The sequence below is a fragment of the Lolium rigidum genome, chromosome 3 (assembly GCF_022539505.1).
Source record: "Lolium rigidum isolate FL_2022 chromosome 3, APGP_CSIRO_Lrig_0.1, whole genome shotgun sequence".
NCBI lineage: Eukaryota > Viridiplantae > Streptophyta > Magnoliopsida > Poales > Poaceae > Lolium > Lolium rigidum.
Window position 1 is genome coordinate 102,881,030 of NC_061510.1, and position 13,969 is coordinate 102,894,998.

Genomic DNA, 13,969 nt, shown 5'->3' on the forward strand with positions numbered 1-13,969 from the left:
AATCATTTTAGCGATGTCAAATTTCTGGTGGATGATGATTCTAACCGCAAGAGGATGCATTGGCTAGCATGGTAGAAACTTTATGTACCAAATAACCAAGGCGGGATGAGATTTAAAAATATTCATTGCTTTAATCTCAGATTGCTCGCCAAACAAGTGTAGAAGATCTTAGAGGATAAACTTGAACCTATGTGCGTGAGAGTTCTTAGTGCCAAGTACTTCCCCAACGGGATTTATTGAATGCACATATGAAGAAGTGGAGCTTTTTTACCTGGCAAAGCATCTAGGCTGGAATACAAACCTTCAATAATGGCCATATTTGGCATGCTGGAAACGGGAACAATATCAAGATATGGGATGATGAGTGGGCTTGAGGTTACCACTCAAGGAAGTTAATAACACCTAAAGGGTTGAACATTTTAACTAAAGTCTTCGGGTTAATCGATCTTGTCACTAACTAATGGGATGAGGAGTTGGTTGATCAAACTTTTCGAGGAGTCGACAAACATAAAATTATGGCCATCCCTCTACCGTCACATGATATGGAGGACTTTGTGGGGTGGAGCCTAACAAAAACTGAGACTTCCTCAGTTTAGACAACTTATAATGCAGAATGGGGATGCCAAATTGGATCCAAAGTATTTGGTGATGCAGCTGCAAAATCAATGAATCCACACCCGACGTGGGATACAATCTAGAAATTAATATGTCCAAGTAAGGTGAAAATTTATCTATGGCAATTGATGTAGGAAACAATACCATGTCGGGTGGTGTTGGCAAATAGGCATGCGCTGGGCATGCATGTGAAAGTAAGTGCACTATGCCCTTATGTGACCTTGGAGTAGAAGACACCAAGCATATGATATTTCAATGGTCTCTAGCCAAGCTCACCTGGAGGAAGCTGCGACTAGAAGAAATGATCGCTAGAGCTTCCACAACCGAAAGTTGTACTTGAATCTCGTCTTGCAGGCCAACACCAAACATCGACTGTCCTGGGGCAGCCAAAAAATCCTTGAAATGGTGGCAGTCATGTGTTGGTATTTATGGTGGGAAAGAAGACAATCATCACATGGAGAAAAAGTGAAAGAAGTGGCGAAATCGGCAATGGCCATCGGCGCCTTCTATTCAAATTTCGTTGCAGCTTGTTCCCCCAAAGCAAAGATTCATAAGGTGAGATGGAAGAAATTGTTACATGAATTTGCCAAGTTGAATGTAGATGCCTCGTTTGATGAGGGCGAGCTACGAGGTGCTACCTGGGTTGGAATTCGAGATTGCAATGGATCCTTCATAGTTGCTAGTAGCAGTAAATTGGAGTTTGTTCATGATGCTTCATCAGCTAAGATCAATGCGGACTTTTGTTGGCTCAAACTATTGGCTGTAACAAAGTATGTAATGTGCTGGTAACCTAGACATGATCCAAGCAGTGCAAGAGGGAAGCTACTCAAAATGTAGCGGCAACCGATGATTTTAGATGACCGTTATCGCGTGGCAACAGAATTCTCAAAAATATAGTTCGAGCACAATTTTCATGAAGCAAATAAGGTCGCCCATGAACTAGCGAGAGTAGCTTGGAGATACAATCAGCATGTGTGGCTCGATGAGCTGCCTGATTTTACTGTACCCTTCTTGGTAAATGATGTAACTATGGTGAGAGCTGTGTTTATATAAAAGAAATCATACTCTCTCTATATAAAAATATTTGACTCAACTAAAATGTATCTACGGGACATTTATATGCAGACAAAATGAGATACCTATTTTTAGACCGAGCGAGTACCAATTGACTTCTCTTTAGTGCACGTATGTACACAAATGTATCAGACAATCACTTACTCCTGGAAAATCATTTTCGTTCCGCTTAGCCCTATCGGGTATTTTAGTGATAGGTTCTATAGTAACTGAACGATCCTATTTGGTTAAATACCTAACGAAAAATTACGATTTTCCTTTAAGCAAGGTGAGGGCTTCTTGTTTTTCCTACATGTTTGTCGTAATATTTACACGTGACACAACGCACGGAGCGCCAGCCCAGCTAGTCGTCCCAGTCAGCCGGCCGGCGCCGCTGGTCTTCGTACCAGCAGACGCAGCTTAGCTCCACGAGCACCTCCACGATGGCAGCCTCCGCCTTCCGACGGTCCGCGAAATGCAGCGTCTGCACCATGGTCACTCGTGGGCTCATGCTGAACCGCTGCTTGCGCTCCATGCCCCTCTCGTCGTGCCACCGCAGCGTGTCATGCGCCATCGGGCCCAGCCACCGCAGCACCCTCTCCACGGCGTCCATCGCCGCCGCGGCAGCCTCGTCGTCCACCTGCTGTCCTCGCAGCCTCTCCCTCAGCTTGGCCTTCACGGCCGCGCGGATGGTCTCGGGCAGCATCTTGTACAGCTCGTCTCTCATGGACAGCTCCATCATCCCGTCCTGCACGTCTTCGTCTCGGGTCGCCGGTCTCAGCGCCGAGAGCAGCATCTCGGCCGACAAGATAACGTTCGCGTAGCGCAGCTCCATTCCCGAGCCCCCGACCGTGGTCGCAGGCGGCTTGATTGACTGTGATAACGACGTCGTCGTCGAGGCGGCGTCATTCTGCAGGAAGATCGGCGCCGAGTGCCGGATGGCCGCGTCGGGCGCCATCGTCGTCGGCTGGTGCAAGGGCCCGGACGAGTGACCGAGCGCCCGTGTCCGGCGGCCTGCTGCTAACGGGGGCGGCAAGCCCGGCACGACCGCGGCGAAGGCAAGGGAGACGCGCGCGAGCACGGCGAGCACCGACCTGGCCATGAGCTTGGTGGCCTTGTGGACGGGCACGCTCCACAGCGAGCCCTCCCTGAGCCGCCGCACCTTGTGCCGCTGCAGCTTGAGCTCGCGCAACAGCTTCTCGCTCGGCTCGTCCCGCTTGGTCTTGGACGACTGCGCGGGGATGGGCCCGCTGTGCTGCATCCACTGCTCCATCCGCCGCTCCGACGCCTCCAGCTCCGTGAGCGCGTCCATCTCCGCGTACAGCTTGGCCGTCGCGGCCACGTGCCGCTCCATCTTCCTGAGCCGCTTCCCCGCGCCCCGGGAGAACCCGACCGCCGCGTCGAGCCGCGCGAGGCCGCCCCCTCCCCGCTTCGCGTCGGCGTAGACGAGGTCGAAGCTGTGTAGGAACGGCGCGTCCGGGCCGCGGCACCGCGCGCCGAGGCGCGCGGCGGTGGCGGCGGCGCGGTCGAGGTCCGCGAGGAGCTCGCCGCACGCGAGGCGGAGCAGGAGGGACTGGTCCGTGGAGGTGAGCCGTGCGACGCCCTCGCCGCGCAGGACGTCGCCGCGGAGCCGCCGGACCTCCTCGTCGGAGAGCGAGCGGTGGAGCGACACCAGCCGCGACATGGCCGCCGCCGCCTCGAAGGCGAGGATGCCGAGCCCGTCCTCGCTGGCGCTGGTGCCGCCGAGCCGAGAACGCAGGCCGGCGAGCCATGACCTGGGCATGACCAGAACCATATATGCACACACGCGCGCGCTCGATGGAATACGAAAGAAGGAAGCAAACTCTAGCTGTAGGAATGTACGCTGTTGACTGCGGTGGCGGCGGGTCCGAGCTGGGGGAAGTTATAGGAGCGGGATCAAGTCGTTGTAGGAACCTTCGAACCGAGCTGCCGCACCAAGATCATCCCATGCGTAGCGTAAGACGAGCTCGGAGAGGATTAGATCATGCGGATGCCGCGTTTAACAGCGAAGAGCTAAGCAAGCACGCCGAGGGAAAAGAAGCTGTGTGTGGTGGAGCAAGTCGGCAGCGCGACGCGGGAGAGGCGAAGTCGTCCTCGTTAGTTGCCATGTGCAGGGGCTGGCCGGTTCGCAAGCAAGCGATCGTCATGGATAAACTACCTGACGGACCCGGAGGCGGAGACTTCCCCCGGCGAGTCTTCGACGATGGCGATGCCTGCCTGTTGCTCTTCCCGCTTGGATTGGAATAGTCACGACTCACCAGTGCATCATCACACATGTTGGTTGCCTGGTGGAGAATTGTGAGGACAAGGCGCGTTTGCCATACGCCTGCACGTCGCCTCCACTGTCGCTGCGAGATGGAGGAATAGCCATAGTTTATGGACGTCTTCTTCTCGGTCAACCGCACTTTAAAGGAGGTCGTTACTATGCTAGACCGCCATTTTCAACCCTCGCCTGTGCGTGACTAAGAGTGTTGCCACGGCAAGTACCAATTAACCACACAATTGAGTTACCATGGGGCTCAGGTAAAAAGAAGTTACCATAAGGCCCAGGGTACACTTTAAAGAGAATTTTGTTATTTTCATTGAAAAGGCGTACAAATATAGGCTCGAACCCTCCTCCTTGATTGCTCCTTCTCTTCCACCGTGAGGGAGCAAATCTTTCCATGGAATGGCTCGATTGGGGTATCCTCGCCACAGGCGGATAGAGGCATTAACTGATGGTGGTATCAGACAATTGCAGCCAAGGAGAAGCGGTGGAAAGCTAGCGATGCTTTCATCAATGCCATGCGGGGGCATGGAAGGCGCGAAATAGGAGTGTTTTGAAACAAGGCCGTCCTCCCTCTTGTTGTCGCGAAGTTGGTCTGTGAGGAGATCGCGCAAACCGCTTACGCCGACACCTAGGATCCTCGAAACGTTCTCCATAAGCTACACCTCGAAAAAGGGAATGGTGCACCAACGACATCATGGCCCAATTTTTTTTGTAGGTTTTCGCCTTGGAGCAAATCCGAACATTCCAAACAATGCCTTCAACAAGGACGCCATTGCTAGATACAGGTAGTGAAGGCCAGATATTAGGTTTCCATCCTAGACATCAAGACTCGGTACTCGAAGAGCACCGCCAAAACCAAAATCCTCAAGCGTTGTTGTTCCCACTCGTTGTGGTCGCCGCTGAAAAGTATTAATCACTAGGCTCACATGCACATGTGCGATGTGGAGAAGAACAACGTCATGTAGTCATGCCCGCACAACAACCTATGGAGCAACATTTTTCATTATCTCAAGACTCCCCCTCGTCAATGCCTTCAGATATTCCAACCATAGTCGTCTTGGCGTCCCTGCCTCTGCCAATCAAATATGGTACATCCTCAGTTAATAAAGAAGCTATAACATTTGGCGGTTTATCTGCCGAGACACATGGAAGTGTTGCTTCCGTACTACAAATGCTAAACACACAACTCGAAAATGTAGTAGAAGTTTGAACATATTCTTGTTTTACGCTTCGTCTCACCAAAGGAGGCTCGAGAGATGACTCATCTCCCGCCCCCAGACTCCACCGGCTTGAGGGCTGGTCCTCTCTTCTGCTTGCCGCTCTGGCGGCACGAGGGAGGGGGACCTCGTTCCTCCGTTTTGGTCTAGTTTTTAGGGTTACGGTTTGTCTGTTGTGGTGCGCCGTTGGAGTGTGGGAGCGGCGCCAGGGCGAATAAATCAGCCTCAACTCTACTCCCACACCGGCTTCTCGGAGTTGATGGCAACGTGTGCTTGTCGATTATTCATTTCGACGGCGTGGTTTTCTCGTCGTTTCTTCATATCTGGCGAGATCTGTTTCTCGGTGTGTCGCTGGCGTTCATCGTTATCCACAGCGACGCTGGGAGCCGGGGCGAGGTGGATGCTCTGGAGCAATAATGTTGGTCCGGAGGTGGTGGATCTATCGTTATTCCCCGACTTCCTCGATGGGATGCGGTGGATCTTGGTTCAAGATAGCACGGGGACGTCCCGGGTCGACGTGCCACAACGACATGTGCCTCGCTGCCTGCAGCAGGCTTGTCTATCGACTCACAGAGCCTCATTAGTGATGGTGCTCTCTTTGATCTGGCAATGGTGGAGGCTTGACGTCTCTTCCAACGCGCATCTAGGCGACGGCCGCTGGCTTCCGCGAGTGTAGGAAACCCTAGGGATTGTTTTGTTTTCTATCCTTTATGATTTTTTTCTGCAAAGTTTTTAGGATAATTGTTTTCTCCTGATCTGTCTGGTAGTTTCCACGTTAATTTACTCATGTAACTTGATTTTCTATTAATAAAATATGTGGTTGCTCTAGAAAATCAGTTATTTTTTTCCTTTTTGTTTTCTTTCGAAACCGGCTCGGATCGTGCTTCGGTGATCAAAGAGACATACTACGTATGTGCCAAATCCAGACACGGCGGGCTTCACCGGCGGCCCAAGGAACGCCAGGGCCTGCCGTGATGGAACGGCCGGGCCCAAGTCACAGCAGTACTGACAAAGTTTAAGCCCAAGTCGCAGCAGCAAACCCAGTCCGCTGCTTTCTGGCTGAGATGCCCGTCATCTCATCATCGTCTGGTGGACGAAACAAAAAGACGTAAAAGCAAATTAAAGGTGTCACGTGGAAACCAGTGGATCCCATCCCGTGCATCGCCCGCTCGACGAAAGGAAAAGAAGAAAATCCACTGGAGGAAATGGGACAATATTGCTATCCCTAAATCTTCTGGTGGAATGGGATTTAGGGATTTTCAGCTCTTTAATCAAGCTATGTTAGCCAAGCAAGGATGGAGATTAATTTCAAACCCTGAGTCCTTGTGTGCTAGAGTTCTTAAAGGTAAATATTTCCATGACTGTGACTTTATGTCAGCTTCAAGGAAGAGAAAAGCTTCCCATATTTGGAATGCCATTTTATTTGGAAGGGAAGCATTGAAGAAGGGCATTATTAAACGTGTTGGAGATGGCTCTACTATTAATATATGGGAAGATCAATGGATCCCTACTAATCAGAGTATGCGTCCACTTATTCGTCTACCAGAAAAGGAAGTTACTCTTGTTAAAGAATTGATTGATGAGGAGAACGCTTGTTGGAATGAAGAAAAAGTGGTGGCCAATTTTTGTCCAGTGGATGTGTCAGCCATCTGCTCTATTCCGATTGGTCGTTTTATTGAGGATACATGGGCATGGTCGCAGGAGGAGAATGGAAATTTTACTGTGAGATCATGCTACAAATTGTTGGCCACGATAAGGCAAGGTTTTGATGCAGTGTCTAGTTCGGGTGATAATATTAATCGTTGCTGGAAAGTTCTTTGGAAACTTCCAATACCACCCAAGGTCAGATCCTTTTGGTGGAGAGTGATAAATAATTTTGTCCCCTGTAGACAAATTTTGAAGAGGAGGCATATGGATCCAATTGCATTCTGTAAAATTTGTGGGGCAGAAGAAGAGTCCATCTTCCATGCATTTTTTGAGTGCACTTGGGCAAAGTTGTTCTGGGAGGATTTAAAGAAAGTGACTTCTATTAAGATCCCTACGTTACACCCAATATCCTGGGCTACCGATATGATAGAAGGGAAACTAATATCAGAAGCTAAGGCTTGCGTCATATTATGTGGTTGTTGGTCTGTCTGGACTGAAAGAAATGCAGTTTGGCATGGGGAATCACGAAGATCGATAATCGCCTCTGTCCGATGGGCAGTAGATACTACCTATGATCTTGCTCAGTTGGGAAAGAGGAAGACAAAAAATCCGATCAAAGTCAAACCATTGTGGAAGATGCCGAGTCCAGGAACCCAGAAAATCAATGTTGATGCAAGTTTTGTTAAAAATGAAGGTGCTGGCGCGACAGGGCTTGTGGTCCGTGATTCCACGGGAGCTCTTAACAGGGCGCAAGCGTTGTGGTATGAGAATGCGGCTAGTCCGCTCATCATGGAAGCGTTAGCTATTAGAGATGGAATACAACTAGCTATTGAACGTGGATTCCAAGATGTCGAGATAGAAACTGACGCACAAGAGGTCATCAAACTGATTGAAGACCCGGGTGGTGGCAGATCAATTATTGCCAGTATCCGTCAGGAAATCATGGAGCTTAGAGGGTTTTTTACTAGCTTTAAATTATTGTTTGTGTTAGATGTATATATTTGTCTATTGTAGTTTCCCCATATGTTAGGGGGCTTTCTGCATATGTGCACCTGTACATGTACTATATATTGTGGCCTTTGGCCCCCTGGTAATACAACACGCATATTGCTCTAACATGGTATCGGAGCTGAAGGTTTAGCTCCTCTTTTCTCCTCGTCACGGCCCGCCACCTCGCCCGGTCTCCGTTGCCGGTTCCGATCCGGCCGCCGCTTCTTCATTCTCTCGCCACGATTTGGCCGCTGCAATCGCTCCCGATCGTCTCCTCGCGCGCCCTGTCCGATCGCCCCGCGGCGCGCCCTACCCGATTGGTTGCTCTTGGGGAGGCCGGATACTGCTCGCCGCCCGATCTGGGAGCTGCTCTCGCTCCAGCGCCAGACCGCTCGACGTCAGCCCGGATCTGGGAGCTGCTCTCGCTCCAGCGCTAGGCCGCCCGACTCCAGCGCCACGTCTCCCCGATCCGTGCTGCTCCCTGGCCTATCGTGGCCTTGCTCCTTGTTCTGCAGCCTTGCTCCTTGTTCTGCAGTTGCTACTGGCCTATCTTGGTATCGCCCGCCTCCATCTTGGCCGCCTCTGCTCAATCTGCCCACCGATTGACTTCCGTCTGAATCAAAAAAAAAAAAAAAAAGCAAAAAAAAAAGCAAAAAAAAAAAAGAAAAAAAAAGCAAAAAAAAAAAAAAGGCTATGTCTTCCGCTGATCCCGCCCCTTCTTTGGGCCCACCTTCGGTACTTGGTATTTGTCCGCTGCCTCCGTGCATGACTGCTAGCTATTCTTCGTCGCCGTTTGCGGCCTCTTCACGCGGCTCTGCCCGCGTTTCACCGACTCCGTCTACGTCGGCTCGCCGCTCTATACCGACTTTCGCGGCCTCTTCACGCGACTCTTCCCGCGCTTCGCCGACTTCGTCTATGTCGGCCTGCCGCTCTACATCGACTTTTGTGGCCTCTTCACGCGGCTCTGCCCGCGCTTCGCCGACTTCCTCTATGTCGGCTCGCCGCTCTACATCCACTTTCGCGGCCTCTTCACGCGGCTCGCCGCGCGCTCGCCGACTTCCTCTATGTCGGCCTGCCGCTCTACATCCACTTTCGCGGCCTCTTCACGCGGCTCTGCTCGCGCTTCGCCGACTTCGTCTATGTCGGCCTGCAGCTCTACATCGACTTTCGCGGCCCCTTCACGTGGTTATGACCGCGCTTTGCCGACTCTTTCTTCATCGGCGTGTTGCTCTCCGTCGCCCCCTTTGGTGGCCTCTGTGCGTGTGGGTGATAGCTCCTCGTCGGCACCTGCTTGTACGTCGACCTCTCCAGTCGCGCCCCTCTCTGCGCATGAGATAGCGCAGCTTCACCGCATGCTTGATGCTTGGGATTCCAGTTTACGTCAGCAGCCTCGCGGTCCGAGTCTCCGCCCTCGTCCTCATTGCACCTACTCGTGGCAAGGTTGGCCACACTTCCTCCACCTCGCCGGACGCGGGATCCCCGCTTACGTCGGCGGTTCCACGATCGTCGCCAGGCTGGCTCTTCGGGATCTTCTGCAGCTTGCACTCTCTCGATCGGGACATTCTCGGGGGTCTTCGTCGTCCCGCTCGCTACTCCGGACTCTTCCTCGCCGGCGCTCGCCGGTTCCGTGACTGGTTGTTCGGCACCGCGCGACCACCACTTTCTACACGGTCGAGTACGTCCCCGTGGTATTCGGATTCCGGAGCTTCCTTTCATATGACTTCGAGTCTTCTATTCCGTCTCGCTCTCCGGTCTCTTATTTCTCCCGTCCGTGTTGTCACGGCCGATGGTACCTCTATTCCTGTTTCTAGTACGAGCACCCTTTCTACTCCCTCTTTCTCTCGTCCCCGATGTTTCTCATGTTCCTCGCCTTCGAGATGAACCTTTTCTCTCGCTAGCCAGCTCACCGATTCCGGTTGTCGCGTCATTCTTGACGCCGAGTCTTGTGCGGTTCAGGATCGTCGCACACATACCCTGGTTGGAGCCGGTCCTCGTAGCCGTCGGTCTCCGGGGCTTTGGGAGTTAGGCGGCTTCGTGTTCCTTCCGCCGCCACTTCATCTGCGCGTTCTCCTCCGGTTGTTGCCTCTGTCACCGGCTCTTTTCAGCGAGTGGCATCATCGTCTTGGTCACCTTTGTGACTCTCGTCCGTCGTCTTTGGTTCATCGTGGCCTTCTAGGGTCTCGTCTCTGGAGATGGGTCGTTACATCGTCGTGGTTGTAGGTTAGGCAAACAGATTCAGCTTCCCTATCCTACTAGTGTGTCCGTCTCTCGGCGACCGTTCGATTTAGTTCATTCGGATGTTTGGGGTCCGGCTCCCTTCGCTTCGAAAGGGGGCCATCGATACTATATCTTATTCATTGATGATTTTTCACGGTACACCCGGGTGTTTTTCATGCGCTCTCGCGGTGAGGTGCTCTCTATTTATCGGCGTTTTGCGGCCATGGTCCGTACTCGGTATTCCTCACCCATTCGCGTGTTCCGTGCCGATTCTCGCTGGTGAGTATATCTCTCAAGCACCTTCGTGGTGTCCTTGGCCGAGGAGGGCACCCTCGCTCGCTTTTCTTGTCCAGGCGCGCATGCTCAAAATGGCGTCGCCGAGCGTAAGCATCGTCATCTTCTTGAGACCACCCGTGCTATGATGATTGCCTCTTCTCTTCCGCCACATTTCGGGCTGAGGCTGTCGCTACGTCGGCCCACCTCATTAACATTCAGCCTTCCGCTGCTCTACGGGGTGGCATTCCTCTCGAGCGTCTCTCCGGTGTTTCTCCGTACTACTCGACTCTCCGTTCATTTGGTTGCATCTCGCTATGTCCTTCGCCTCCTCGCGAACGCACTAAACCGACCGCTCGCTCCGTTGAGTGTGTTTTTCTCGGATACAGTGATGAGCATAAGGGCTATCGCTGTTGGGACCCCGTTGGTCGTCGGATGCGCATCTCTCGTGACGTCACATTTGATGAGACGCGTCCCTTCTATCCTCGCCCCACCTCGGGTACTTACCCGGTGGATGATATCTCTTTTCTTCTTTTTTCGGATGCACCCCCGCTATCCCGTCTCCTCCCCCTCTTAGTCCTGATGCGCCCCCTTCGGCGCCATCCTCTCCTCCGTCTAGTCCCCCTAGTACTCCTCGTTCTCCGATTTCGGATCCTTCTGATGTTGTCCCTTCTTCCTCTTCTTCTGATGAGTTGTCCTCCGCTGATGACCTTCCTCCTTCACGGCCTGTTCGTCAGCGTCGTGCTCCAGCTCGTTACTCTCCTAGTCAGTATGGTCTTTCTGTCGTTTCCGAGCCGACTTCTTATCGGGATGCTGAGCGTCATCCTGAATGGCAGCTTGCCATGGCTGAGGAGATCGCTGCGCTTGAGCGCACTGGCACTTGGGATCTTGTTTCTCCCCCTTCGGTGTTCGTCCTATCACGTGTAAGTGGGTCTATAAAATTAAGACTCGCTCCGATGGATCTCTTGAGCGCTATAAAGCGCGTCTTGTGGCTCGTGGCTTTCGGCGGGAGCACGGCCGTGACTATGATGAGACTTTTGCCCTCGTGGCTCATATGACTACTGTGCGTACTCTTCTTGCTCGTTGCTTACGTTCGCCGCCGGTCCGTCTCCCGGCTTGATGTTCGGAATGCTTTTCTTAATGGCGAGTTGAGTGAGGAGGTTTACATGCGGCCTCCTCCCGGGTATTCTCGTTCCCGATGGGATGGTTTGTCGTCTTCGACGTTCTCTCTATGGTCTCAAACAGGCCCCTCGTGCCTCGGTTTGAGCGCTTCGCCTCGTGGTGACTCGTCGCTGGTTTCTCTCCTAGTCTTCATGATCCCGCACTTTTCGTTCACACTTCTCCTCGTGGACGTACTCTTCTTCTTCTCTATGTTGATGATATGATCATTACCGGTGATGATCCTGAGTATATTGCCTTTGTCAAGGCTCGTCTTCGTGATCGGTTTCTTATGACTCGATCTTGGTCCTCTTCGCTATTTTCTTGGCATTGAGGTTTCCTCCACTTCGATGGTTTTTCTATCTCTCGGGAGAAGTACATTCATGATCTTCTTGCTCGTGCTCGCTCTTGGGGATGAGCGCACGGTCGATACTCCTATGGAGCTTAATGTTAAGCTTCGTCCTACTGATGGTGATCCTCTTCCTAATCCCACCCGTTATCGGCATCTTGTTGGGAGTCTTGTTTATCTTGCTGTCACTCGTCCTGATATTTCTTATCCTCGTTCATATTCTGAGTCAGTTTGTCTCAGCTCCTACCACTGTTCATTATAGTCATCTCCTCCGTGTTCTTCGTTATCTTCGTGGCACGATCACTCGTCGTCTTTTCTTTCCCCGTTCCAGCTCTCTCCAGCTCCAGTGCTATTCGGATGCTACGTGGGCGAGTGATCCTACGGATCGTCGTTCGCTTCTCGCTTACTCGTGTGTTTCTTGGTGGTTCGCTTGTTGCTTGGAAGACGAAGAAACAGGTCGCAGCTTTCCCGTTCGAGTGTTGAGGCCGAGTTGCGGGCTATGGCTTTGTTGATTGCTTGAGGTGACTTGGTTACGGTGGTTGCTTGCGGATTTTGGGGTCTCGTTACGACACCCACTCCACTTTTGTCCGACGAGTACAGGTGCTATCGGTATTGCACGTGATCCGGTCAAGCATGAGCTGACCAAGCATATTGGTGTTGATGCTTTTACACACGTGCACGAGTACAGGATGATGTTGTTGCGGTTCATTATGTGCCTTCGGATTTGCGGTTGGCGGATTTCTTTACGAAGGCACGGACTCGAGCGCAGCATGATTTCTTACTCTCCAAACTCAGTGTTGTGGATCCACCATGAGTTTGAGGGGGTGTTAGATGTATATATTTGTCTATTGTAGTTTCCCCATATGTTAGGGGGCTTTCTGCATATGTGCACTGCGTACATGTACTATATATTGTGGCCTTTGGCCCCCTGGTAATACAACACGCATATTGCTCTAACAGTTTGTTGGTAGACTTGCCAATGAGGCTGCTCATTGTTGTGCTAGGAAAGCTAGTAGTGTTAGAAGAAGGTGTTTGTGGGTGAACTATATACCACCTTTTCTAGCTGATATCCTGTCAAAGGATTGTAACTCTGTTACTTGATTAATGAAGCTCCTTTATTCGCAAAAAAAAAAGGAAAAGAAGAAGAGCTGCACCTTTTTGACCACAGCACTATGCAAAGGCAAACGCATGGTACGTAGTACGTACCTCGTCCGTCCGTCCGTCGGCCCTGTTGCCACGGCGGGGCAATGATGATGACACGATGGTGCCTGGCCGCACGTCAAAGGTTCAGCCACGCACCTGTGAGACCTGTAGGACGAACACGACGATACGACGGTGTCAAAGAGTCTAGATAAGCGATGATGCCATGTCGAGACTGCCGCAATGGCGTCAGACCCATGGATTATTTTCTTCCTCGTCACGAACTCACGATGCGACCAGGGCAAGGGACCCGTCAGACAGAAAGAAAGTGGCCAACGGTCCCTAAAGTTCTCGGCTTACTTTCTTTTTTCGCAAGCGTCACTGCAAACGAAAGGTTACCAGGATGATTGCACATGTCTGGTTGATTTGTGGACCAAAAGGAGTTTCTTTTTATTCTTTACTTACATACAGTTGAAATGGAGTGTTCTCGTCAGGCTGTACTAAGCCAGAATGGCTACCGCATCCTCCTGTTCTATACTACGAGCAAGTGAGAATTAGCTAGCTTCTCGTGTTGTAAACAAAAGGCTAACTTTTTTTTTTGCGAGAAATCCACCGATCTATTAATAATCATCAACAGTAGTACAATTAATCCAAAAAGTAAAAAAAATTACAAATTGGTACTCGGACCACCTAGCGACGACTACAAACACTAGCACGAGCCGAAGGCGCGCCGCTGTCCTCGCCCCTCCATCGTCGGAGTCAGGCAAAGCTTGTCGTAGTAGAGCTTGTTGTAGTAGACGGACGGGAAGTCGTCGTGCTAAGGTCCCAAAGGACCGGCGCACCAGAGCAGCAACCATCGCCAATGATGACAACCGTAGATCGGAAGAGACTGACATGAAACCACACCAACAAACACGAAAACCGACCAGATCCCAGGAGATCCGACGGGCACACAACTCCACACGCCCTCCGTCAGCGCTAGATGCACCACCGAAGCGAGGATAGGGCGGGAAGGACCTT

The 13,969-nt window shown here is 51.8% G+C and overlaps 1 protein-coding gene across 1 annotated transcript; it reads right to left on the bottom strand.

Moving 5' to 3' along the window:
• Positions 1-1,733: 1,733 nt before the first annotated feature.
• Positions 1,734-3,907, bottom strand: LOC124697909 (protein PSK SIMULATOR 1-like). The gene is made up of 2 exons (XM_047230433.1): positions 1,973-3,907; positions 1,734-1,816 (listed from the first exon to the last, which is right to left on the bottom strand). The coding sequence occupies exon 1, from the start codon at positions 3,461-3,463 to the stop codon at positions 2,033-2,035; it is 1,431 nt and encodes a 476-aa protein (XP_047086389.1). The 5' UTR covers positions 3,464-3,907; the 3' UTR covers positions 1,734-1,816; positions 1,973-2,032.
• Between the last annotated feature and the right edge of the window lie 10,062 nt (positions 3,908-13,969).